At 57.4% G+C, this 24,953-nt stretch overlaps 1 protein-coding gene across 1 annotated transcript in view; it reads right to left on the bottom strand.

Annotated features, from left to right (window-relative positions):
- Window positions 1–24,953, bottom strand: part of LOC137901962 (titin-like) — a 170,078-nt gene that overhangs the window by 128,210 nt on the left and 16,915 nt on the right. The window contains 37 exon segments of the mRNA XM_068745997.1: window positions 44–326; window positions 408–524; window positions 600–887; window positions 2,972–3,262; window positions 3,582–3,860; window positions 3,956–4,237; window positions 4,311–4,589; window positions 4,685–4,972; window positions 5,055–5,333; window positions 5,406–5,687; window positions 5,773–6,051; window positions 6,343–7,110; window positions 7,178–7,324; window positions 7,327–7,434; window positions 7,511–7,789; window positions 7,979–8,257; window positions 8,430–8,711; window positions 8,781–9,059; window positions 9,179–9,466; window positions 9,548–9,826; window positions 9,910–10,188; window positions 10,390–10,668; window positions 10,747–11,028; window positions 11,124–11,690; window positions 11,927–12,205; window positions 12,538–13,063; window positions 13,178–16,449; window positions 18,044–18,094; window positions 20,267–20,455; window positions 20,532–20,651; window positions 20,719–21,003; window positions 21,500–21,731; window positions 21,825–21,993; window positions 22,071–22,212; window positions 22,318–22,578; window positions 24,247–24,507; window positions 24,671–24,931. Of these exon segments, the coding sequence (XP_068602098.1) occupies window positions 44–326; window positions 408–524; window positions 600–887; window positions 2,972–3,262; window positions 3,582–3,860; window positions 3,956–4,237; window positions 4,311–4,589; window positions 4,685–4,972; window positions 5,055–5,333; window positions 5,406–5,687; window positions 5,773–6,051; window positions 6,343–7,110; window positions 7,178–7,324; window positions 7,327–7,434; window positions 7,511–7,789; window positions 7,979–8,257; window positions 8,430–8,711; window positions 8,781–9,059; window positions 9,179–9,466; window positions 9,548–9,826; window positions 9,910–10,188; window positions 10,390–10,668; window positions 10,747–11,028; window positions 11,124–11,690; window positions 11,927–12,205; window positions 12,538–13,063; window positions 13,178–16,449; window positions 18,044–18,094; window positions 20,267–20,455; window positions 20,532–20,651; window positions 20,719–21,003; window positions 21,500–21,731; window positions 21,825–21,993; window positions 22,071–22,212; window positions 22,318–22,578; window positions 24,247–24,507; window positions 24,671–24,931 (13,111 nt within the window).

The following is a 24,953-nucleotide window of genomic DNA, read 5'->3' on the forward strand; positions in this document are numbered from 1 at the left end:
CTCGACCGATCCGTCCCGGGTCTCTGACCACGAAGCGTCTTACTTCTTCAGCATCGCCCTCATGTCTCCGATTCCTTCCGTCTCCTCCTTTTTGGTGACCTGCATCTCGGCTCCACACTCGATCTCTCCGTGTTTGTTGGTGGCGACGCACCGGTAGAGGCCGGAGTCGGACTTGGTCACCTCCCGGATCTCCATCTTGGCATCGTGGCCTTTGTGCTCGATGGAGACACGACCCCCAGCGGTGATCTGCCTCCACTTGCCCTTCATCCACCTCACGCTGGGGATGGGGTCACCCCCGATCTTAGCGATGAAGGTGGCCGCGCCCTCTATGAAGGGAAACCAAACGTGAAATGATCTGAGGCGCTTTCAGGACGGCACCAGGTCCAGACATGGACCGTCCTACTCACTCTCTGTGACAGAAACATTCTGAGGTTCCTCAATGAAGAAAAGGTTCTCAAGTCTTTTGACCGGGGCAGCTGCAGCTGGGGCAGCCGCCTCGGGGGGGCTGGCCTTTGGCCCTCCATCTGAAGACAAATGGAGGTCAGGTGGATCCGGGCCTGAATGAACGCTCGGCCTACCAGCTGACCACCGTAGACTACCTGAGACGGTGACTCGGGACTTGCTGAAGTTGCTGCCTGCGGCGTTGCTCGCCTTACACAGGTAATCCCCGGCATCGCTCTTGGAGGCTGGGCTGACCTCCAGACAGGCGGCGCCGTCATCAAACGTGATTCTGGTCTTCCCAGCGGGCTTCAGCTCCCTCCGGTCCTTCATCCACTGGATGGTCAGAGGAGGAGGCCCGCTGACTCGGCACTTCAGGCTGAGCGTCTGGCCCTCGTCCACCGTCAGCGGCTCCAGAGGAGCGTCAAACTTTGGGGGCTGGCTCGTGTCTGAAGGGGCGGCGGCACAGAAGTGGGAGACGGATACTTTCAAACAGTAACACGACACGAGAGACAGGAAGTCACAGCTAAGGAAGAAATGGAAAAGGGACCTGCATCACCTGTACCTGCAGCACCTGTACCTGCATCACCTGTACCCGCAGCACCTGTACCTGCAGCACCTGTACCTGCATCACCTGTACCCGCAGCACCTGTACCTGCAGCACCTGTACCTGCATCACCTGTACCTGCAGCACCTGTACCTGCATCACCTGGACCTGCGTGATCTAACATCACCTGTACCTGCATCACCTGTACCTGCGTGATCTAACAGCACCTGTACCTGCATCACCTGTACCTGCAGCACCTGTACCTGCATCACCTGTACCTGCATCACCTGTACCTGCAGCACCTGTACCTGCATCACCTGGACCTGCGTGATCTAACATCACCTGTACCTGCATCACCTGTACCTGCAGCACCTGTACCTGCAGCACCTGTACCTGCAGCACCTGTACCTGCAGCACCTGTACCTGCAGCACCTGTACCTGCGTGATCTAACAGCACCTGTACCTGCATCACCTGTACCTGCAGCACCTGTACCTGCATCACCTGTACCTGCATCACCTGTACCTGCAGCACCTGGACCTGCATGATCTAACATCACCTGTACCTGCATCACCTGGACCTGCATCACCTGGACCTGCATCACCTGTACCTGCATCACCTGTACCTGCAGCACCTGTACCTGCATCACCTGGACCTGCATCACCTGTACCTGCAGCACCTGTACCTGCATCACCTGTACCTGCATCACCTGTACCTGCATCACCTGTACCTGCATCACCTGTACCTGCAGCACCTGTACCTGCATCACCTGTACCTGCATCACCTGGACCTGCATCACCTGGACCTGCATCACCTGTACCTGCAGCACCTGTACCTGCATCACCTGTACCTGCATCACCTGGACCTGCAGCACCTGTACCTGCATCACCTGTACCTGCAGCACCTGTACCTGCAGCACCTGTACCTGCAGCACCTGTACCTGCATCACCTGTACCTGCAGCACCTGTACCTGCATCACCTGTACCTGCATCACCTGGACCTGCATCACCTGTACCTGCATCACCTGTACCTGCAGCACCTGTACATGCAGCACCTGGACCTGCAGCACCTGTACCTGCATCACCTGTACCTGCGTGATCTAACATCACCTGTACCTGCATCACCTGTACCTGCGTGATCTAACATCACCTGTACCTGCATGATCTAACATCACCTGTACCTGCATCACCTGTACCTGCATCACCTGTACCTGCAGCACCTGTACCTGCAACACCTGTACCTGCATCACCTGTACCTGCATCACCTGTACCTGCAGCACCTGTACCTGCAGCACCTGTACCTGCAACACCTGTACCTGCAGCACCTGTACCTGCAGCACCTGTACCTGCATCACCTGTACCTGCGTGATCTAACATCACCTGTACCTGCATCACCTGTACCTGCAGCACCTGTACCTGCATCACCTGTACCTGCGTGATCTAACATCACCTGTACCTGCATCACCTGTACCTGCAGCACCTGTACCTGCGTGATCTAACATCACCTGTACCTGCATCACCTGTACCTGCATCACCTGTACCTGCGTGATCTAACATCACCTGTACCTGCAGCACCTGTACCTGCGTGATCTAACATCACCTGTACCTGCATCACCTGTACCTGCATCACCTGTACCTGCAGCACCTGTACCTGCAGCACCTGTACCTGCATCACCTGTACCTGCAGCACCTGTACCTGCAGCACCTGTACCTGCAGCACCTGTACCTGCAGCACCTGTACCTGCATCACCTGTACCTGCAGCACCTGTACCTGCAGCACCTGTACCTGCAGCACCTGTACCTGCAGCACCTGTACCTGCAGCACCTGTACCTGCATCACCTGTACCTGCAGCACCTGTACCTGCAGCACCTGTACCTGCATCACCTGTACCTGCAGCACCTGGACCTGCAGCACCTGTACCTGCAGCACCTGTACCTGCATCACCTGTACCTGCGTGATCTAAACCAATCGCAGACGAACACTCATACCTGAGATGGTGAGCGAGACGCGGCAGGAAGCTTCGCCGGCTTCGTTGGAGGCGGTGCAGGTGTAAACGCCGCTGTCAGTGGGGGAGGAGTCTCGGACGCATAAGACAGCCACGTTGTTCACGAAGCTGACTTGGTGCTTGTCAGAGACGAAGACGTCTTTGTTGTCCCTGCTCCAGGTGACAGCCAGCGGCTGAGAGCCCGAGACCCGGCCCTCCATCCTCACGGTCCTCCCCGCGGACTCCCCCACGGCCTCAGGCGGCTTCTTGGTGAAGTTGGGGGGGACTTTACTTTCTGTTCGTGGGGCAGAAAGGGAAGACAATCAGGACATGTTGGGACGACAGGAAGTGGTCGGACCGTCACATTGCGGCGCCGTTCAGCGGGCCTCCGGGCCAAGAGCCGCGGCAAGACCACGAAAACCAGCAAGCGAAGCGGGACGGGGTCCACGGTCAGGACGTCTGACCGAACCCCCGCCTGGGAAACGGGCCCGACTTCCAAACGCAGCAAACGCCGGACCGAGACGTTAAAGAAGCGCCTCTTCAGCTTTAAGACGAGATCAAAGCACAGCAGGGTTCCAGAACAAAGACAACGGCGGGGTGGAAGCAGGCGTCACCTTTCACCCTCACGCTGCAGGTGGCAGAGGCGGAGCCGAGCCGGTTCTCCGCCCTGCAGGTGTATTCGCCGCCATCGCTCTCGGTTGTCCTGACGAGCTTCAAAGTGGCGACGCCGTCGCTGAAGTCCGTCGAGCAGGTGTTGGACTTCCGCAGCCGTCCGTCGGCTTTGAACCAGGCGACGGAGATGTCAGGAGTCCCGGCGACGCGGCACGCCAGCGTGACGGCGTCGCCCAGAGTCACCTCCACGGGCGGCGTCTTCTCAACAAAGTACGGTCTCTCTACATGAAGCAGATCGATGATGATGATGATGATGATGATGAGTTGAATGACTGGACAGATCAAAGGGCACCACGATGCACGCGACCCGTTTTACCTATGATCGACACTTGTGCCTCACACCTGTCGGCCCCGACGCCGTTGTCGAGCTCGCAGGCGTATCTGCCGGCGGCGTCCGCCTCGGCGCCGTCGAGGACCTCCAGGATGCAGGAGGAGTCCGTGCTGATCACGTTGTACCGACAGGAAGCCCAGACGGGCTCCCCGTCCTTCCTCCAGGTCACACGGACCCTGGGCGTTCCAGAGAACGTCACCTCAAGCCGCAGAGGCTCGCCCTTCTCAGAGGAAAGGTCTCGCAGCTTCTTCAGGAAGCGGACCGGTTCTGAGAGAGGCAGGTCCACGATGGGTTAAAGAAGGTTCACGCGGCTGGTTGAAAGACGACCACGCCTACTGACCTTTGACACAGAGGTAGACCGGGCAGCTGTCCGTCCCCGCATCGTTGCTGATCTGGCAGGTGTACTCTCCTTCGTGGGACTTGTGGACCCGGTTCAGCACCAGAGTGGCCACGTCGCCCTTCAGGGCCACCTCACAACCCCTCCCATGCTGCATCTCCTTGGCTCCCCTGAACCACTTCACTTTCGGGGGGGGGCTGCCTCTCACTTTAGCAGAGAAGGACACATTTTTTCCAGGCAGTGCGTCCGTGGCTTCAGGTCTCTCCACAAAAGATGGAGGTTCTGGGTTTGAATATAAAGAGACTTTTGTGAAATGCTCACTGGCGTCGGTGAAGAGTCGGATTCGTGAGGGAAGACCCTCGAGACGACCGACTGACCTGCCACGCTCACCAACGCGCTCGTCTCACCGGAGCCGGCAGCGTTCGCGGCTCTGCAGGTGTACCGTCCTGAATCTGACGTCTGGATTGTTGGGATCCGCAGCTTGCAGCTAGCATCACTGCAGCAAATGTGGCGGTTGGGTCCAGGCTGGATCTCTTGGCCATTGTGCGACCAGGAAGTGGTTAACGGCGTGGAACCAGAGACCGTACACTCCATTTCACCGGGCTGCCCCACAACCAGGCGGGCGTCTCTCAGCTTCCTCATAAAACTTGGTGGAATCAACTTATCTACGGTCAAAGCAGAACGGGTTGAGCTAACCGCTAACGCGATGGCTAATGGTGGAGGGGCGTGTCTGCGATGGCCACCGACCTGAAACACAAAGCCTCGTTTTGCAAGCAGCCGCGCCAACACGGTTCGTGACCTCCAGCTTGTACTCGCCGGCGTCGGCGTCATCGGCCGAGCGGATCCTCAGAGAGGCGACCTTCTCGGTGAAGGTCATCTGATACTTGGCGCCGGCAGAGAGCTCCGTGCTGCCCTTAAACCACCTGGTCTTTAGGTCCTCAGACCCCGATACCGTGACCTCGATCGCTCCGCTTTCTCCTGACTGAACGTTCAGGGACTCTGGACCGTCCACAATAGAGGCGGGTTCTAGGAACGAGGTGAAGGAGACGTTCAGCTCAGTGAGTCCTGAAGCCGGCAGTCCAATAGAGCTCTACAAACCTAGGACGGCCACGTGAGAGACAGACTCCGCCTGCCCGGCGTCATTCCTCAGCCGGCAGGTGTATCTCCCAGCCGCCGTGGGGTCGGCCTTGGGAACCACCAGGGTGGCCACGTTCTTCTCAAAGGAGATCTTCCTGTTGTCCCCCTCTCTGAGGACGTGGTCTTTGCCCTGAATCCAGGACACGGTCAGAGGCTGAGCGCCGCGACCTTCGGCCGTGAGCCTCAGCTGCTGCCCCGCCGTCACCGACTGGTCGAGCAGTTTCTCTACGAAGCTCGGTGGCTCTGAACAGGGAGGGGTCAAACGCGGGTGAGGCGAGGTGCTCGGCTCCTCTGGGCTCTGAAACAAGGCCGCCGCGTCGGCACTGACCTTTCAGAGTCACGGTGGCGCCGCAGGAAGCGGTTCCCACGTTGTTGGACAGTTTACATTCATAAAGACCGGCATCACCGCGGTCCAGTTTGAGGACGTGAAGCGTAGCGGCGCCGCTATCGCTGACCAGCCTGTACTTCCTGCTGTCCTTCAGGGGCCTTTTGTCCTTGTACCAGTGAACCTGGAGGGGCGGGGTGCCACGCAACTCGCAGTGCAGGCTGGCATCCTGTCCCCCGACGCCCTCCACCGGGCTCGGAGACCGAGTGAAGGACGGGGACTCTGGAAAACATGCCAGAACAAGAATCTACGTTTGTGGACAAGAAGTTTTTGACTGCAAGAGAAACCAACGGCGGCGGCGCCAGAACAACCGAGGAAGCGTGTCCACGTCCATCCTATGAACAGGACGGGGCGGGACACGGCGTGCCTGGGACGGGACAGGACACGCAGGGAGAAGGTCTCGTGCCGTCTCCGACTCAACGGGGGGGCTGCTGGGTCCCTGCTGAAGCTACTACGGGAGGTGGTCTTTCGGGGACTGCAGAACGCCGGCGTTCAGCCGAGACTGAAGCTGACCTTGAACCGTCGGAGCGGCGCTGCAGCTGGCGCCGCCCGCATCGTTCCGGTCCTCCAGCCCGGCGCTGCGCAGCTGCAGATACGCAGCCGAGTCGACAAACATGGACGCACATTTGTCTCCGTCGGGTATCTTCTGGTCGTTTCTGAACCAGCTCACGCTGAGGGAAGGTGAACCGGTGACCTCGCATTCAAATCGGTGCCCCGCCCCCTGCGCCACAAACGCAGCGGCAGGAAGTCTCCGGACAAAGAACGGCGGTTCTGCAAAGCCAAAGAGAGACGAGGACCTGACGCCACTCGGTAGGACCTCTGTCCCGTTTGCAAACCATCTGACGGTCAGCGGAGGCGTTCCAGAGAAATGAGCATCAAATGTGACCTTTGACCCCGGCAGCACCTTCAGGGATTCAGGCGGTCTAAGAATGAACGGCGACATCGTGAAGCAGCCACGCCCTACTGAAGTGGGCGTGCCCCGCGTTGGTGGGAGGCACCAACCTTTAACGAACAGCGTCCCGGAGCAGCGGACGGCGCCGGCCCGGTCGGCCGCCCTGCAGGCGTAGCCGCCGCCGTCGCCACGCTCCAGACCGCTGATCTCCACAAAGGAGCACCTGTGCCTGTCATCGGTTCGGATCTCCGTTTGGTCCTTGAACCGCTGAACGGTGACGGGCAGGGAGCCGGAGACCAGGCGGTCCAGGTGAGCAGAGCGTCCTCGTCCCCGGACCCCTTCGCTCGTCCCCTTCAGTCCCCTCGGGAAAGACGGGCCGATGGTCTGGTCTGATGCGTAAACACAGAATCGGGTTGGTCGGGGGGCTCTTTGGACCCGCCTCTCGGACCGGCTGACCCAGGACCGTGAGGACCGTCTCAGCAGAGGCGACCGCAGCGCTGTTGGACAGCTGGAAGGTGAACGCCCCCCCGTCGCTGCGTTCTGCGTTCAGGATCCAGAGCACCGAGCCGGACTCGCTGCTCTGGATCCTGAACCGCCGGCCCTCGTCCACCGGGACCGGAGCGGTTTGGTGCCCGAGAACTGGCATTCCAGCCTCGCTGGGTCGCCCCGGGTTACGCTGACGGATTTAGCACATTCTAAAATACTGGCTGGGTTTGAGGACAGAGACAGACAAGCTGCAACCGCTGAGAGACACGAAAGACGAAAGACGAAAGACGAAAGACTACGAACCTGTCACCGCGAGGACCGCGGCACATCTCTGCGTCCCGGCCGGGTTCTGGGCCTGACACACGTACGTCCCAGCGTGGGACAACTGAGCGTCCTTCAAAGTCAACACGGCCCTGTCGATGTCGCGGGACATCTTAACGTGCTCGTCTTCTGCCAGCTCATGACCGTCTTTGATCCAGGACAAAGACATGGGACGTGATCCAGACACCGTGCACGTCATGGAGAGCTCAGCGCCCACAAGGCAGGACGCGTCCTCCAGTCTCTGAGCGAACGAAGGGGGCGCTAGTGAGAGAAGACAAGTCAGGCGAGGCCGGTGCACGTTGGACATTGGACACGTGTCCGGTCTCACTCCCAACGCGGACATTTCAGTCATGTGTTCTTGATCCGTTTGCAACGGCCAGGGAAGTATTTGTAGAAGTATTTGTAGAAGTATTTGAACATGCAGAAACACAGCCGTGACCTTTCACTAACCTTTCAGTGAAATGTGGAAGCAGCAAGCGGCGTCCCCGACGGCGTTCGCCACGCGGCACCGGTAGGCGCCGGCGTCCCGGCTCTCACACTTTGCGATGTGGAGCGTCACCGTGGCGTCCTCCACACGGAACCGGCGCCCTTCGTCGTTTCGGATCAGCTTCTCATTGAGCAGGCAGCTGATGTCAAAAGGAGGAGAACCCGAAACGGTTCCCTCCATGAAAACGGCCGACCCCTTTAGGAACTCGGCCGACTCAAAGGGCCGGAGGAACTCCGGAGGTTCTACGGAGGAGACGATGACAGTTACGAGCGGTTCTGGTCCCAGGCCAGCCGGGTCCACACGGTTCAGGTAGCTGTTCAGAGGTCAAGGCCAGATGAACCCACCGAGGGCACCGCCCTCCTCTGAACAGGGTCTAGAACTATGTGGGCCATTTGAGGAGCTGAGCGAACCGACCTTTGACCTCCACCGAGCTGCTGCACTGGGCTCGGCCGGCCTCGTTGGACGCCACGCAGACGTAATCGCCGCTGTCCTCGACAGAGGCGCGCTCTACATCCAGAGTCGCTAGCGAGTCCTCCCACGACAGGGCGTGTCTGCGGCCCGGCGCGAGCTCGGCGCCGCCGTGGAACCAGCGGACGCTCATAACGGGGCTGCCCTGCACTTTGCAGGACAGCCTCAGAGCTCGTCCCGCTTTCAGCAGCAGAGACGGCTCGAGTCTCATCGTAAACGCAGGAGCTTCTGCAAACAGGAACAAGAAGGTCAGAAGGAGGTCATCAGGCCACGCCTCCGAGCGCCACGCAGCAGCACCTTTAACAAAGAGGACCGCGGAGCAGTCCGCCCGCCCCGCCTCGTTGGACAACCGGCACGTATATGTGGCCGAGTCGCTCGGCTTCACGGAGCGGAGCTCCAAGGCGCTGGAGACGCCGTCCTTCCTGAGGACACGCGTCCCCCCAGTGAAGATCTGCTTCTCCTCTCTGAACCACGCCACGCTCAGAGGAGCCGAGCCGGCGAAGGCCGCCTGGAGGACGACGTCCGAGCCCTGAGGGGCGTCCTGGGACCGAGGCTTCACCGTGAACACCGGCGGTTCTGGAGTTAAAAGAGCAGACAGTCAGAACCCGCTGGGGGCTGAACGCCGGGCGGAGCAGCGCCGGGCGGAGCAACGCCGGGCGGAGCAACGCCGGGCGGGGCAACGCATCGGCTCGGACCTCTGACGGACAAAGTGCCGCTGGTCTCCGTTTGGCCGGCGCCGTTGGCGGCCCGGCACGTGTAGACGCCGGCATCGCTCTGCTCGAGGCCGGCGACCCGCACGGAGGCCGAGCTCTCGCTGGACCGGAGCTGGTACTTGTCTCCGGCGTGGATCTCGCTGCTGTCCTTGTACCAGGACACACGCAGCGGCTGGGAACCAGCAACCCTGCAGTCCAGCGTGACGCTGCCGCCCACATGTCCATCCACCGTCCTCAGAGACTTTGTGAAGGACGGCGGGACGGCTCGATCTGCGAGAGGGACACCAAGCAGACGGTCATCGGGGGCCGAGGCGCCGCGTCGTGGCGAACGAGGCGTCCTCCGGGACGGACCTATCACGGCGACCGAGCAGCTGCACCGGTCGCTGCCCACGCCGTTGGACACCTCCATCGTGTACTCGGACGCGTCGCCCTCGTCTGCGGTGAGAATCTTAAAGGTGGCCGTGTTGTCCTTCAGCGCCATCCGGTATTTACGGCCGCTGGTCGTCTCCTTGCCGTCTTTCAGCCACTTCACCTTGAGCTCTGGGCTTCCGGTTATCCTGCACGCCAACGTGGCGGCGTCCCCCGCGGTGACGCTGATGGACGCCGCTCGCTCTACGATCCTGGCGGGCTCTGGGGTGAAGCACGTTTCAGAAGGTTTCAGCATTCGAACCCGACCTCAGAGACACTTCTAATCAACAGAAGAGCGTCCGAACCTTGAACCGATAAAGCGGCTTCACATTTCTGCTGCCCCGCCTCGTTCTCGGCCACGCAGGTGTAGGCGCCGCCGTGCCTCAGCTCAACCGAGGAGAAGGAGATGCTCACGACGCCGTTCTCAGAGGTCATTGTGACGTTTGGATCGTCGTCTCGGAGCAGCTCAGAGTCTTTCAGCCACTTGGTGGCGATAGACGACCCTTTCAGAGTCCCCTGCAGCCGCACCGCGTGTCCCAGCACTGCCGTAGTGCTCTCGAGCCTCTTTGAGAACACGGGCGGCTCTGGAACAACAGGATTACCAACATTTACCGGAACGGCAGCCGAGACGAACATGACCACCGGGAAACGGGCGTGAGCGCTGGAAGGGGAACCGATCAAACCAATAAGAGTAAAATCAATCGTGCTGCCGTTTGAAGACCAGGACGACCTTCCAGCATTCACCCCTCGCTGGTTCTCGGCCTTCATTTCCTCGCTTCACTGACCTTTCGGTTTAACGACCGCCTTTGAGGTCACCGAGCCGACCTCGTTCGAGACGACGCATTGGTACTCGCCGGCATCAGAACCCTCGAACCCGCGGATCTCCAGAGCGCTCAGGGACCCCTGAGACACGATCCTGTGCTTCCTCTCTGGGGTCAGGCGCGTCTCATTCTTTTTCCAGGACACGTGAAACGGGGCCGTGCCCCCCACCTCACACTGCAGCACCGCCACAGAGCCCCTGACCACCTCTGTGTCGAGCAGCTCCTTTGTGAAGGACGGGGGTTCTGAAGGGGGACAGGTTCGGTCAGAGGAGTCCCGGGTCCGACCGGAGACGCGTCTGCGCAGCGAGGCGGCCTACACACCTTTCACGGCTACTTCGGTGCTGCAGCTTTCACAGCCGGACTCGTTGAGCACCTCACAGGTGTAGCTCCCGCTGTCACCCAACGCCACATCCCGGACCTCAAGGGCGGCGACCCCGCCCCCCAGACTGACTTCATATCTGCCGCCAGCAGACAGCTCACCGCTGTTCAAGAACCAGCTGGCGTGCAGCTCTGGGGAGCCTTTGACTGAACACTGCAGCCGCCCGGTGCTGCCTTGCTTCCAGGCCGTGGCGGTCTCAAGCCTCTTTGTAAAGACCGGCGGCTCTGGATGGGTGTGTGGGTGAAAGGAGCCGTTGTGATTGGAAGGAAACGCAACGTGAACAACACGGGGGGGTGGAAGGCGCCCGGGCCGCTCTTACCTTGCACCTTCACCGAGGCGGAGCAAGCCGAGCTCCCGGCTGGGTTCGTCACCGTGCACACATAAACACCACAATCCTTCAGGGTGCTCTTTGGGATTTCAAGAGCAACCGTCCTGTCCTCAAAAGACAGTCTGCAGTCGGGAGACTGGTGCACTTTCCTACCATCTCTGGTCCAGGTGGGAGTCACTCCTGTGTCCTCGTCCACCTGACACTCCAGGTACAGAGGGGCTCCGACCACAGCGGCCATCGCCCCCAGGGGCTGAATAAAGCTCGGCTTCTCAATAACACGCAGCTCCATGCTGCACGTCGCCGTGCCAACGGCGTTGGACACCTCGCACACATAACGCCCCCTGTTGGACGCCTCAATCTGGCTTATCTCAAGAGTGTGCTTGTCCTCATCACAAGACATTTGGTAGTTTGGAGAGTCTTTGGCTAGGGCCCGGCCGTCCTTTAGCCACACAACATTCAGAGGAGACGAGCCTGCTAGCAAACAGCGTACGAAAGCCCTCTGTCCAACATACAGAGTCTGAGGGCCCGGTTCACCGACAAAGGCAGGAGGGCATTGCTCTAGGGGGACCAAGAGAAAGAGGAACACGTTAGTGGTAACACCTTATACCCAGCTGATTTACCTCAACCGCACCCTGACGACAAACACGCAAAGAGCAACGAAGAGCCTCGAGCACAAAGGTTCACGGTGAGAAAACCGGAAACCGGAAACCGGTGAGGACAACCCCGGTTGTGTACCCAGCAGCAAAAGCAGCTCCAAAGCCAGCAGCGGACCGGAGCAACCACGCGGCTCTCACCTGTCACGCTGAGGGGGGCGGCGCACTCGTCGCTGCCGTGCTGGTTGGACGCCTTGCAGGCGTATTCGCCGCCATCGTCCTTGTCCGGGCTCAGCAGCTCCAGACAGGAAGTGCCGTAGCGACTGATAATCCTGTACTTGTCGCCGTCTTTGATGGATTGTCCGTCTTTAAACCACTTGAAGCTCACGTTGGGAGCGTCCTCGGTTTCACATTCAAACCGGGCCGTGTTGCCAGCGTTGATCTCCACAGGGGCAATTCTGCTCCTGAACACGGGCTTGACTGTGGGAGAGAGAGAGGAGTACACAAATACACAGATAAATACACGAACAGAATCACAAAGGGGAATGTTTCTACCGAGGACACGACCCCGGGGTGGAAACAGGAAGAAGAATGGTTTCAGCTCAGGATGAAGGGAAGTCCGTGGAAAGAAAAGGAGAGAAGACATGCAAAGAAAAGGAATGATGGTTGCTGAGGGACAATGAAGGAAGTCGGAGGAAAGGCTGGAGGGAGGAATGAAGGCGTCGCTGATCTCAGGTTAGTCTTCATGGGTGCTCAGAACAGAATAGAACTCGAGGTGAAGTTAGTTGATGATGATCAAAGAATCATCAAACCTCTCGAGACAACAGTAAGTCTTGAAGACGTCCTCGTCTTGCCGGCCGGACTCTCCGCCTCGCAGACATAGTCCCCCTGATGTTTGTCCTTGACGACCTCGCTGATGACGAGCGTGTGCGAGTCGCCATCTTTGGAACACTTGAATTCGTTGCCAGATTTCACCAGCTGTCCATTGAAAAGCCAACGAGCTCTGGTGACGTGCTTAATGGTGGCGGTAAAAACGGCCTTGCCGCGTTCCTCAGCGCACATGTCTCTGAGCGAGTCGACGACGACGGGACAATCTAGCCGATCGCTGATCACGATCGCCTCTGAAAGGTGCTCGTCTCTAGAGTCTCTGGGGACAGAAACGTCCACGCTTTGTTCCGCCTGACCCAACGGCGCCGACGTGGTCACCGCAACAATCGAGGGATCCCGCTCTGACCTGACCGTCTTCCTGCTCGCCTGCACAGACTCGTGGATTTCAGACACACTCTGAACCGTTGCAGTCTGGAAAGAAGCCCGGGCTTCGGTTCTGATGGCTACGGACTGCGACCCAGGAGGGAACCCGACCGCACGCTCCGCCACCGTCACGGTGTCCACCTTAGAGGATGACATCGCTGCGCTTTGGACAGAAGCCCGGGCTTCGGTTCTGATGGCTACGGACTGCGACTCAGGAGGAGGGAACCCGACCGCACGCTCCGCCACCGTCACGGTGTCCACCTTAGAGGATGACATCGCTGCGCTTTGGACAGAAGCCCGGGCTTCGGTTCTGATGGCTACGGACTGCGACCCAGGAGGAGGGAACCCGACCGCACGCTCCGCCACCGTGAAAGTGTTGACCACGGATGCCAGCAGCCCTTTGGAGGGCGCTGCGCTGAGCAGCCCTCTCTGGGGCGTGTCGAGCTGCATGGTACCCGGCTGCTCTGATGGAAGACCCTGCTGGTCACGGAACGCCATCGCGTGCAGCGCTCCCTGGAGCTCAGACCTCAGGTCAGCCGTCTGAGGGTATTCACCTTCAAAAGACGGGGTAAGCTCCATGGGGGCACCTGGTGTTGAGATGGTGTATGTACATGTGGCCCGTTGGGGCTCTCTCTGAACCGTCGCCTCCTGTACCGCCATCGTCTCTAACCTGCCCACGGCGTCGGCTAGTAGCACCGGTTGCTCACTGGCCACAGCCGACCGGAGAGCCTCTCTCAGCTGGTTCCGTACACCCAGACCTGATGGTTTGGGAACTTGGACGACAAAGGTCAGTTCTTTCTGCAGACGCTGGGCGTCCTGCGACTCATGAACAAACATCGGTCTTTTGGGTTGCTTCGTGGCACCGGCAGCGGAACCTTCTGATTTATGCGTCTCACATGAACGCTCTCCCATGATGGCCTGCTTCTCCTCCAGCAGCACAGACTGCCTGACTGACTGACCCTCCTGGATCTGGACTGCAAAGTCTTGCTCAGCAGCTTCTAGGGCGGTACAGCTCTCAGTGGCTACTGCCTTCTCTTCTACGGAAACCGGTTTCTTGGGTATCCTGGGCTCAGTTTTCATCTCGGGGTTGAACTTCTCATCGGTTCTAATGCTGACAGAGTGACCCTCCTCTAGAATATGAGGCTTTGTGATGCTCAAAGAATGCATGATATTCCGGGAGTCCTCTTTTTGGACCAGCGCCCGCTGCTCTTTGACATCAGTAAGGAAAGGCGTGTCCTTTGGCAGTTGCATAGGCTGGGATGAGACCGCGAGGATGCTCAAAGGCCTGGTCTCAGTTCGGACATGTGACTGAAACCCGGGCACGGACACATCCACATCTGCGTGGCAATCCGCCGTGACCACCCTGGTCTCCTCTAGGGTGGCGGCATGCCTTCTAGCCCTTTCTTGTTTCTGCTTTGCCACCTGCTGGTCAGGTTTAGTGACGGTAAGAGTTCCTTCTTTGGGTAAAACGGATAAAGCGTGGCTTGTCTGAAGGTGTTTCGTTTGCTGTGACTCTTTCTTTGGCTGAACAGATGTGGAATCAGGCTTTGCTGAGAACTCCAACGTTTCTTCACAAACTGTGGTCGTTTGGTCTTCCTGTGTTGCTGAATGCAACAAAGTGGGACTCTGCCGCGGTTCTGCCCGCCCTGCAGGCGGCCTTTTGCTGCTGAACCTCCCCTCAGACTGTAGAACGTCCTGACCACTGATGACCTGGAGATTCAGGGCTCGGTCTCCCTCCCGCTGGGGCTGCAGACAAACAGCAGACGCTACACCTGGCACCTGTGCCGTCTGTTCAGCTCGGAGTTCGTACCTCTCTTCAGCACTTACAGCTGACCTGTAGACCACGTCTTGACCTGGGAGGACACTGTCCTGCGTTGGTCTGTCTACCGTGAGGACTTGCTCTTTCCGTAGAGCCTCTCTGGCGTCACTCACTGGTGCGACTACAGGCTGCGGCCGCTCTCTCTCAACCAGAGGTGCAACGGCTGCATCCAAAGCGGCCAGAGCCTCCGAGTGTCCTTCAGTGACCGGGAGCTGCCCTGTGGACTGAGCCGAGTACAAGACCCTGAGACCCTCGGTGATCCTGAAGCTCCTCTCCTCCGCTGGCCTCACAGTTACACCCGATATTTCATCACGAATTGAACGAGCGGACGCGACTTGGAGACTGTTGAGAAGCTGCTTGGGTTCGTTCACGGCGTTCAAATGTTCTGGAGCACAGTCGGCCAAGGCGTCCGCTCTTCCTGTGGTAAGTGGCGAGATGTCCTCAGACGTGGCTGACATGAGCTTTGATGTCCGCTCATTGGACAACTCCAGTTCTACAACCTCAGGGCTGCAAATCCGCCCGGAGTGCTGCTCGTCGATCGCTTGTCTCTCCTGAACAGAGGACAAGAACTTTGCCACGTGAAGCTGCTTCTTAGGAACAGCCGAGACGTGGCGTTGAGGAGCGGAGGTCAAAGAAAGGCGCTCCTGGACGTCGTGAGACTGCAGCAGCGCCGCCTGCTGGGTGAGCTTCTCCTGGCGGAGTGTGGCGGCGGTGAGATCCAGCTCTCTGAGGAGTCCCACCTCCTCGCTTGGAATAATCTGCCGGTCTTCGGTACCAATGGTGTAAATCATCTGGTCGCTCCGCTCCTGCCGTGATCTGGATTCTGCGGAATGTTCCGTCAGAGATAGTCTCAGACCTTTTGTTTTCTTGACCAACTCTTGCTCTTCATGAACTCGCTCCCTTAGAACCAGAAGCTCAGCAGAGCAGGAGACGTCCCCGCACTGGTTGGACGCCTTACAGGTGTAGACGCCACTGTCCTCGTGTTTGACACTCCTAATATTAATGAAGCCTGACCCGTCTGGGTTGGTCACGATGATAGAGAATCCACTGGGCTGAATTTGGAAGCTGCCTTTGAGCCACTGAACGTCGGGTTGAGGTTCCCCCGTCACGGCGTACCTGAAGAAGGCCTGGCCTCCCTCAGACAGCTGGACAGACTCTATGGTTCTGGAGAACTCTGGAGGTTTGCCTGCTGGAGCAAACGTTCTCGCTGTGACCTCCCTTTCAGGCTCCTTCGCATAAACGTGTAAATAAGAAGTGCAGCTCGACTGTCCAAACCTGTTCCTGACAGTGCAGGAATACTCTCCCTCGAGCTGCTTCTGAACTTTGCCGATGATCAAGCTGTATTCATCTCGATCGTGACGGAAGGTATACGCCGACGAACCCGATACATTTATCCCATTGTGGGACCACTGAACCGTGGGTTTGGGGAACCCGGACGCCTTGACGAAGAACGAAGCCGCCTCGCCGACGGCCGCGGCTGCCGGAGAAAGTTCGCTGAGGAAGGCAGGCTTCTCTCTTTTCTTCTCCAGAGCGCTGGAGAGGCGTTTGGACTCTGGCTTGAGTTCAAGTGTTCTGGCTTTGTCTGGCAACGTTAGGCCCGTGTGGAACAACTCCTGGGCTTCCTTCTCCACTGTGACGGTGGAAGTAGAGAGCGCTGAGATGAATAACGACAGTTTAAAGTAAGACACCGCACAAAAGAAGCATTTTCTGACTGCATGGTAACGCAAAATGACATGAAACACAAACTGCAGTTCCTTATTAGCGCCGTATACTTTCCATCTGTCCACCCATTTCTACGACTACAGTAGTTCACCTATTTCTACGACTACAGTAGTTCACCTATTTTATTTCTACGACTGCAGTAGTTCACCTATTTTATTTCTACGACTACAGTAGTTCACCTATTTTATTTCTACGACTACAGTAGTTCACCTATTTTATTTCTACGACTACAGTAGTTCACCTATTTCTACGACTGCAGTATTTCACCTATTTCTACGACTACAGTATTTCACCTATTTCTACGACTACAGTATTTCACCTATTTCTACGACTACAGTATTTCACCTATTTCTACTACTACAGTATTTCACCTATTTCTACGACTACAGTAGTTCACCTATTTCTACTACTACAGTATTTCACCTATTTCTACGACTACAGTATTTCACCTATTTCTACGACTACAGTAGTTCACCTATTTCTACGACTACAGTATTTCACCTATTTCTACGACTACAGTATTTCACCTATTTCTACGACTACAGTATTTCACCTATTTCTACGACTACAGTATTTCACCTATTTCTACTACTACAGTATTTCACCTATTTCTACGACTACAGTAGTTCACCTATTTCTACTACTACAGTAGTTCACCCATTTCTACGACTACAGTAGTTCACCTATTTCTACGACTGCAGTATTTCACCCATTTCTACGACTACAGTAGTTCACCTATTTCTACGACTACAGTATTTCACCTATTTCTACAACTACAGTATTTCACCTATTTCTACGACTACAGTATTTCACCTATTTCTACTACTACAGTATTTCACCTATTTCTACGACTACAGTAGTTCACCTATTTCTACTACTACAGTATTTCACCTATTTCTACGACTACAGTAGTTCACCTATTTTATTTCTACGACTACAGTAGTTCACCTATTTCTACGACTACAGTAGTTCACCTATTTCTACGACTGCAGTATTTCACCTATTTCTACGACTACAGTATTTCACCTATTTCTACGACTACAGTATTTCACCTATTTCTACGACTACAGTATTTCACCTATTTCTACGACTACAGTATTTCACCTATTTCTACTACTACAGTATTTCACCTATTTCTACGACTACAGTAGTTCACCTATTTCTACTATTACAGTAGTTCACCCATTTCTACGACTACAGTAGTTCACCTATTTCTACGACTGCAGTATTTCACCCATTTCTACGACTACAGTAGTTCACCTATTTCTACGACTACAGTATTTCACCCATTTCTACGACTACAGTAGTTCACCTATTTCTACGACTACAGTATTTCACCCATTTCTACGACTACAGTAGTTCACCTATTTCTACGACTGCAGTAGTTCACCTATTTTATTTCTACGACTACAGTAGTCCACCTACTTCTACTACTACAGTAGTTCACCTATTTCTACGACTACAGTCGGGTCACAGTCTTTGAGCCCGTGGCTGCGTTGCAGGTTCGAGACTTGTCTAGTATTTACCTTTCACCTCCTGCTGGACCTGAGCGGTCGGCTCCTGATCCACGGCAGCGACTGTGAACACACAAACATTGACCGGTTAGAAGCCTTCCTGGAGCGGCGCCCGAAGCCCCGTGCGGTGCCAGACGGTTAGGATCAGTGAAGGTCGTGAAGGTCGTGAAGGTCGTGCTGCCGAGGTGACGTTCCTACATGCATCCTTTGGCCTATTCAGTGATGTGAGTCTCTGTTTGCATCTCTTTTGGTGTTTCTGTCAGTAAAGCGGGACACAAAGGTCAGCGACCTCGCTCCTACTCAGGGCTAAACCCTGGTCGCCGTGTGGGGGGCGTGTCTACAGGTGGCGAGCAGTGTAGATGAGTGGTGGGCCGAGATAAAGCCCTAGCGAGCAGAAGGACCGAAAGCATGCAGATGCCAACCTTTGATCACGGGGCTGTACTCGGCTTCCCCGGCTGAGCCCCCTTGTCCTGGTCCCCCATTGTTAGCATTAACCCAGCAAAGGGGGCCGTCGTGTTTCACAGAGTAAGACACAGAATCCTCAACATTCAAGCGGTTGTAAAGCCAAACGACAACAGGGCATGGAATCCCCTTCACAACGCGATTCAAAGACGCGCTGCCTCTGTTTCCGATCAGCAGCTCAGGGGGGAGATTGATCAGGAAGTCGGGACAGCCGGAGAGGCGTCGCCCTCGAACGCCCCGAGGCACGGCGTCGGGGAAGCACAGGCGGCTGATGAGGCTGTAAGGTCTCTGAGAAGACGGCGGCGACGGTCCGAGCTTCTCCAGCGTCCCCTGCTTCTCTCGGTCGGGGGGGACTCTAGGGGTCTCCCTGTCTGCCTGAGACACTTTACGCACAGAATCGGTGGGGGTGGGGGTGTCAGCAGTGAGATTTGCTTCTTTGGCTGGGTAAGGATAAAGTTAGGGAGAGATTAGGGGTCAGAGCGTCAAAGGTTGTGTCTCTAAACACTGACGGGGTTAGTGGGATGGCTGGATGAGGTTAGCGACAGCAGGACGAGGAAACCGACCACAGCGCTGGTTACGCTACGCAAATGTTAAGTCCTGGCTGGGGGGGGGGGTGAAGCAGGAGCGAGTGGACAGGTGGGATGGACCGGGAGGAGACACAGAGCAGTAACAATGAAACGTGAACCACCTTCGACAGTGAGCTGGGCCGAGGAGCTGTTCTGGCCCCGCCTGTTGGTGGCGGTGCAGCGGTACACGCCCTGGTCCGCCGCACCCACACCCTGAATGACCAGGGTCAGGAGCCCCCCCGCCTGGGAGCTCCTGACCCGCTCCATGTCTCTGTCTACCAGACTCTGGCCGTCGTGATCCCACGCCACCCCGGTGAAGGGCTGCCCGTCGAAGGAGCATCGGAACTGGGCCGTCTCGCCGCTCTTCACCTGGACGTCGCTCATTTCCATCAGCAGCTCGGGGCGGGCTGAGAGTTTGAAATCAAAGCTGCTCGTGTCCACAGAGCTCACACTCTCCATCTGAATCTCAACAGCGCTCCAGGACACGGAGGAACTGTGGGAGAGCGTCTCAGTGACCTCGAGGCCGCGGCGGCCGGGGCGCTCTGCTGGAGCCTCCAGGCGCCGGCTGAGCTCGGCGCCGGAGCTCGGCACGCTAGCTAAGGCGTTAGCATCTGGGCAGTAAGAAAGAGTAGAAGAATTAGGTCAGCAGATCGTTACGGTGACGTCTTCAGGCTACGGCGCAGCTCGAGCGGCGTGCTGAGGATCAGCTGGACGACCGGATTCGGGCCGAGCTCGAGCACGAGCAACCGGGAACGCCGGCTTCCCACAGCTCTGTTTCTGATCATGCTGCCTTCCTCTGGAAAGAAGATTCCTGGTTACAGAACAAACCTGGGAGACCTGGGCCCGCTTCAGCAAGTCAGAACCCAGTCCCTGTTAAACACGCGGGTGGCGTTGCTCAAAGATCTGGTCCACGTCGGCGCAGGTTCCTCGTTGATTAAGTGTTAACGGCTTCATTCAGTGTTGTCATTGGTTCAGATGTTCCAAGGGGCGGGGCCTCCTGAACCCAGACCGAGCTAACGCCTGACTCTACAGAACCACTGAGCGCCCTTTAACCCAACCAGACCGCGTACGGTAGAACTCAGGTCACGGTGCCACCGTCCGAGCATCGCGGGTCCCAACATGCTAGCGGAAGGCCTCGGTGGGACCGAGGAGGCGCCCGCCGCCGCCTCGCCGCCGCCTCCACGCATCGGTCGGCTCCCTGACTCACCGTCGATGTTCAGGGTCGCAGCACACGCGACCATTCCGGCCGAATTTGTGGCAACACATGAGAACTGTCCTCCGTGGTCGGGGAGAACTCTGGGAATGTCCAACCGGCAGGCTTCAGCAGAACGAGACACCCTGAAGACGTCGGACTGTCTGATCTCTCTGTCATTACGGAACCAAGACACCTGCAGATCTGGAGACACGGGGTTGATCAGAGTCAGAACCAACCGGACCGCCTCATGCCAGGACTGCAGACGAGAACAGTCTACCTTCCCCAGAGATGGAGCACTGGAAGTGGGCAGGATGTCCCTCCGAGACCAGGACGTCCTGCATGGGAGCAAAGAGGACAGGAGGCGAGACCCGGGCCACGGGTTCGACCACCTCAGGAACTGGGACAGAGAGAAAAAGCATGATCAATGACAGGAAGAGGAATCAATTTCGCCGTGACAGCCGTACCTTCCACTGTGAGAGAGGCGGAGCTTGTTGCCTCGCCGTAGTCGTTCTTGGCTTCGCTGGTGTAGACGCCCGAGTCCTCGGGCAAGATGTCGAGAAGCAGCAGCGTGTGCTCCTCCTCATCGTGGAGGAACTTGCTCTTGTCGCTGGTGGACAGAAGCTGGGAGTCTTTGTACCAGGACACCTGAGGGGGAGGGACCCCGCCCACCTGCACCGCCATGCGAACCGTTCTACCCGACGTCGCCACCAGGGGCTGCATGTGGCGAATGATCTGGGGAGGCTCCGGCACTGACAGAAGACACAATACTCAGTTTACCAATGGATGGAGTTTCAAGAAACAGTTTCCACGGCAACAGCACCAGAAAACATCAAAAACATGTCAGGGAACGAAAGAAGTAAGAACTAAGCTATTATTATTGTTATAACCTTGTAATTCTGCGCTTAATAAAGCTATTATTGTTATAACCGTGTAATTCTGCGTTAAATAAAGCTATTATTATTGTTATAACCGTGTATGCTGCTTTAAATAAAGCTATTATTGTTATAACCGTGTAATTCTACATTTAATAAAGCTATTATTGTTATAACCATGTAATTCTACATTTAATAAAGCTATTATTGTTATAACCGTGTAATTCTGCGTTTAGTAAAGCTACTATTGTTATAACCGTGTAATAACTGTTGTTATAACGGTGTAATTGTTATATTTGCTGCTGGTCTCGGGTCTGAATCAGCGAGCCTCGCCGCTGCAGGACTAACGGCGAGGAACGGACGAGCCACTGACGTCTGACGTGGAGGCTGACGCTGCTCCGGTTCCTGCCGGCGAGGAAGGCGTACTCCCCCGCGTCGCTCCGGTAGGTCTCAGAGATGGTGAGGCGGTGCAGCCTCCTGATGCTGATGTAGTTGAACCTCTCCCCCACCGAGAACTGGATCTCCACTCCGTTCCTCATCCAGCGACCTTCGACCTCATCTTCATTCACCTCAAACTCAAAGGTCGCTCTTTGTTTCTCAACGACCTGCAAGAACAGAGCAGCCGCGGGACGTTCTTCCAGGAACCAAGGTTCCAGCAGCTCTACGGAACGTACATGAAAGGAAGTACGAGAACTCACGGCGACGTTCCGGTCAGCGGGTTCTGAGATCCTCACGTCCCGGCCCTCCACCCCCAGGTGGCCCTTGGACATGCTGGACCCGGCCACGGCGGTGTATTCTCCGGCGTCAGACAAACGGGCCGATGGGAAAACCAGCCGGTGCACCATTTTCTCTGATGTCATTTTATACCTGCAGGGGGCGTGGCCGATGTTCATTCACCTGCTTCTGAAACGTCTGCCTGAAGTGTTGCGTGTGAGCTGCTGCACCTGTCGGACACGTCCAGCTCCTGAGCGTCCTTCATCCACATCACCTGGACGCCGGGTTCAGAGACCTCACATTCAAAAGTGGCTCTCTTCCTCTCGGTGACCTTCAGGTCCTTCAGGTGTTTGGTGAATTCCACGACACGGGCTGCAGCGGACCAGGAAACAGGAAGCATGGACGGACTGTTAGCATCTTTCAGACACGCCTGGCTCTGTGTTGTGTTTGTTTTATCAAGGAGGCGGAGTCACAGACCTTCAACGTGGAGTTTGGCTGACGTCGCCGCGGAGCCGGCCTGGAAGGTGTACTCGGCGCTGTCTCCAAAGTGAACGTTCCTGATGCTCAGGGTGTGACAGCGCTGTCTGCAGCGGGCCTGGCACCGGTCCGTGGAACGGATCACCGCACCGTTCTTCAGCCACTGGTACGAAATCTCCTCATAGTTGATGTTCACCTCGAACGTGACGGTGTCTTTCTCCTGAGCGTTCACGTCCTGGAGCGTCGTTGTGATGATGATAGCTGGAGAGCAGAAACACCGGCGGTGAGTTTCCTGAAGCTTTAAGAAATGGAGTACGGCCGTTTATTAGTCCTCCATCCGACCCCGACAGCGCAGGACACGCCTTAAACCGGACCGGTAGCCGCAGGACACGCCTTAAACCGGACCGGTAGCCGCAGGACACGCCTTAAACCGGACCGGTAGCTGCAGGACACGCCTTAAACCGGACCGGTAGCCGCAGGACACGCCTTAAACCGGACCGGTAGCCGCAGGACACGCCTTAAACCGGACCGGTAGCTGCAGGACACGCCTTAAACCGGACCGGTAGCCGCAGGACACGCCTTAAACCGGACCGGTAGCTGCAGGACACGCCTTAAACCGGACCGGTAGCAGCAGGACACGCGTTAAACCGGACCGGTAGCTGCAGGACACGCCTTAAACCGGACCGGTAGCCGCAGGACACGCCTTAAACCGGACCGGTAGCAGCAGGACACGCCTTAAACCGGACTGGTAGCTGCAGGACACGCCTTAAACCGGACTGGTAGCTGCAGGACACGCCTTAAACCGGACCGGTAGCTGCAGGACACGCGTTAAACCGGACCGGTAGCTGCAGGACACGCCTTAAACCGGACCGGTAGCCGCAGGACACGCCTTAAACCGGACCGGTAGCAGCAGGACACGCCTTAAACCGGACTGGTAGCTGCAGGACACGCCTTAAACCGGACTGGTAGCTGCAGGACACGCCTTAAACCGGACCGGTAGCCGCAGGACACGCCTTAAACCGGACCGGTAGCTGCAGGACACGCCTTAAACCGGACCGGTAGCAGCAGGACACGCGTTAAACCGGACCGGTAGCTGCAGGACACGCCTTAAACCGGACCGGTAGCCGCAGGACACGCCTTAAACCGGACCGGTAGCAGCAGGACACGCCTTAAACCGGACAAGTAGCAGCAGGACACGCCTTAAACCGGACCGGTAGCAGCAGGACACGCCTTAAACCGGACAGGTAGCCGCAGGACACGCCTTAAACCGGACTGGTAGCTGCAGGACACGCCTTAAACCGGACTGGTAGCTGCAGGACACGCCTTAAACCGGACCGGTAGCCGCAGGACACGCCTTAAACCGGACCGGTAGCAGCAGGACACGCGTTAAACCGGACTGGTAGCCGCAGGACACGCCTTAAACCGGACCGGTAGCCACAGGACACGCCTTAAACCGGACCGGTAGCAGCAGGACACGCCTTAAACCGGACCGGTAGCAGCAGGACACGCCTTAAACCGGACCGGTAGCCGCAGGACACGCCTTAAACCGGACCGGTAGCAGCAGGACACGCGTTAAACCGGACTGGTAGCCGCAGGACACGCCTTAAACCGGACCGGTAGCCACAGGACACGCCTTAAACCGGACCGGTAGCAGCAGGACACGCCTTAAACCGGACCGGTAGCAGCAGGACACGCGTTAAACCGGACCGGTAGCAGCAGGACACGCCTTAAACCGGACCGGTAGCAGCAGGACACGCCTTAAACCGGACCGGTAGCAGCAGGACACGCTGTAAACCGGACCGGTAGCAGCAGGACACGCCTTAAACCGGACCGGTAGCCGCAGGACACGCCTTAAACCGGACCGGTACTGCGTTGGGATTCATGCTCATAACCCGCCGGCGCCGATGGCGTAGAAGGAGAAGAACTTACGTTGCACGGTTAACGTAGCGGAGACTCTGTCCTTCCCGCAGACGAACGCGTATTCTGCAGAGTCGTCCCCGCTGCAGTTCAGGATCTTCAGCTGGTGGACTTTTCCCTGAACGGTGATGCTGAACTTCTCACTCGTCTCAATCTCCAGGCCGCCTTTCAGCCAGGTGGGGGCCACGTTGAAGTGGGACACCTCACACTGGAACGTGGCCACCGTGGTCTCCGGGACCGCCGCGTCCTTCAGGGGCTGGAGGACGCGCAGGGCTGAGGGGAACCAACAAGAGTCATTTATCCATGGGACAAGTCGATTGGGACAGAAACCGTGAATGACGCCGCTGTCGTCCCCTGCAGGACGGCGTGTGGTCTCTGCGGTCCATGCTAGGTCCATGCTAGGTCCATGCTAGGTCCATGCTAGGCTAACACTCACACTCGACGACCAGGCGAGCGCTGCACTGCAGGTGTCCCACCACAGCAGTGTACTCCCCCTGTTTGCTGCTGTCCACGTCCAGGACGGTCAGTCTGTGGGACTTCTTCTCAGAGAGGACGCCGTAGTGCTCGCTGGGACGCAGCTCCTGACTGCCGAACAGCCACCGGACGGGGATGTTGTCCTCGGAGACGCCCACCTCGAACACGGCGGCTTCCCCCAGCAGGGACGTGACGTCCTTCGGCTTCTTCAGGATCTTGAGAGCTGTGGACATGGTCATGTGTGT

Source organism: Brachionichthys hirsutus, chromosome 12, assembly GCF_040956055.1.
Source record: "Brachionichthys hirsutus isolate HB-005 chromosome 12, CSIRO-AGI_Bhir_v1, whole genome shotgun sequence".
NCBI classification, from domain to species: domain Eukaryota; kingdom Metazoa; phylum Chordata; class Actinopteri; order Lophiiformes; family Brachionichthyidae; genus Brachionichthys; species Brachionichthys hirsutus.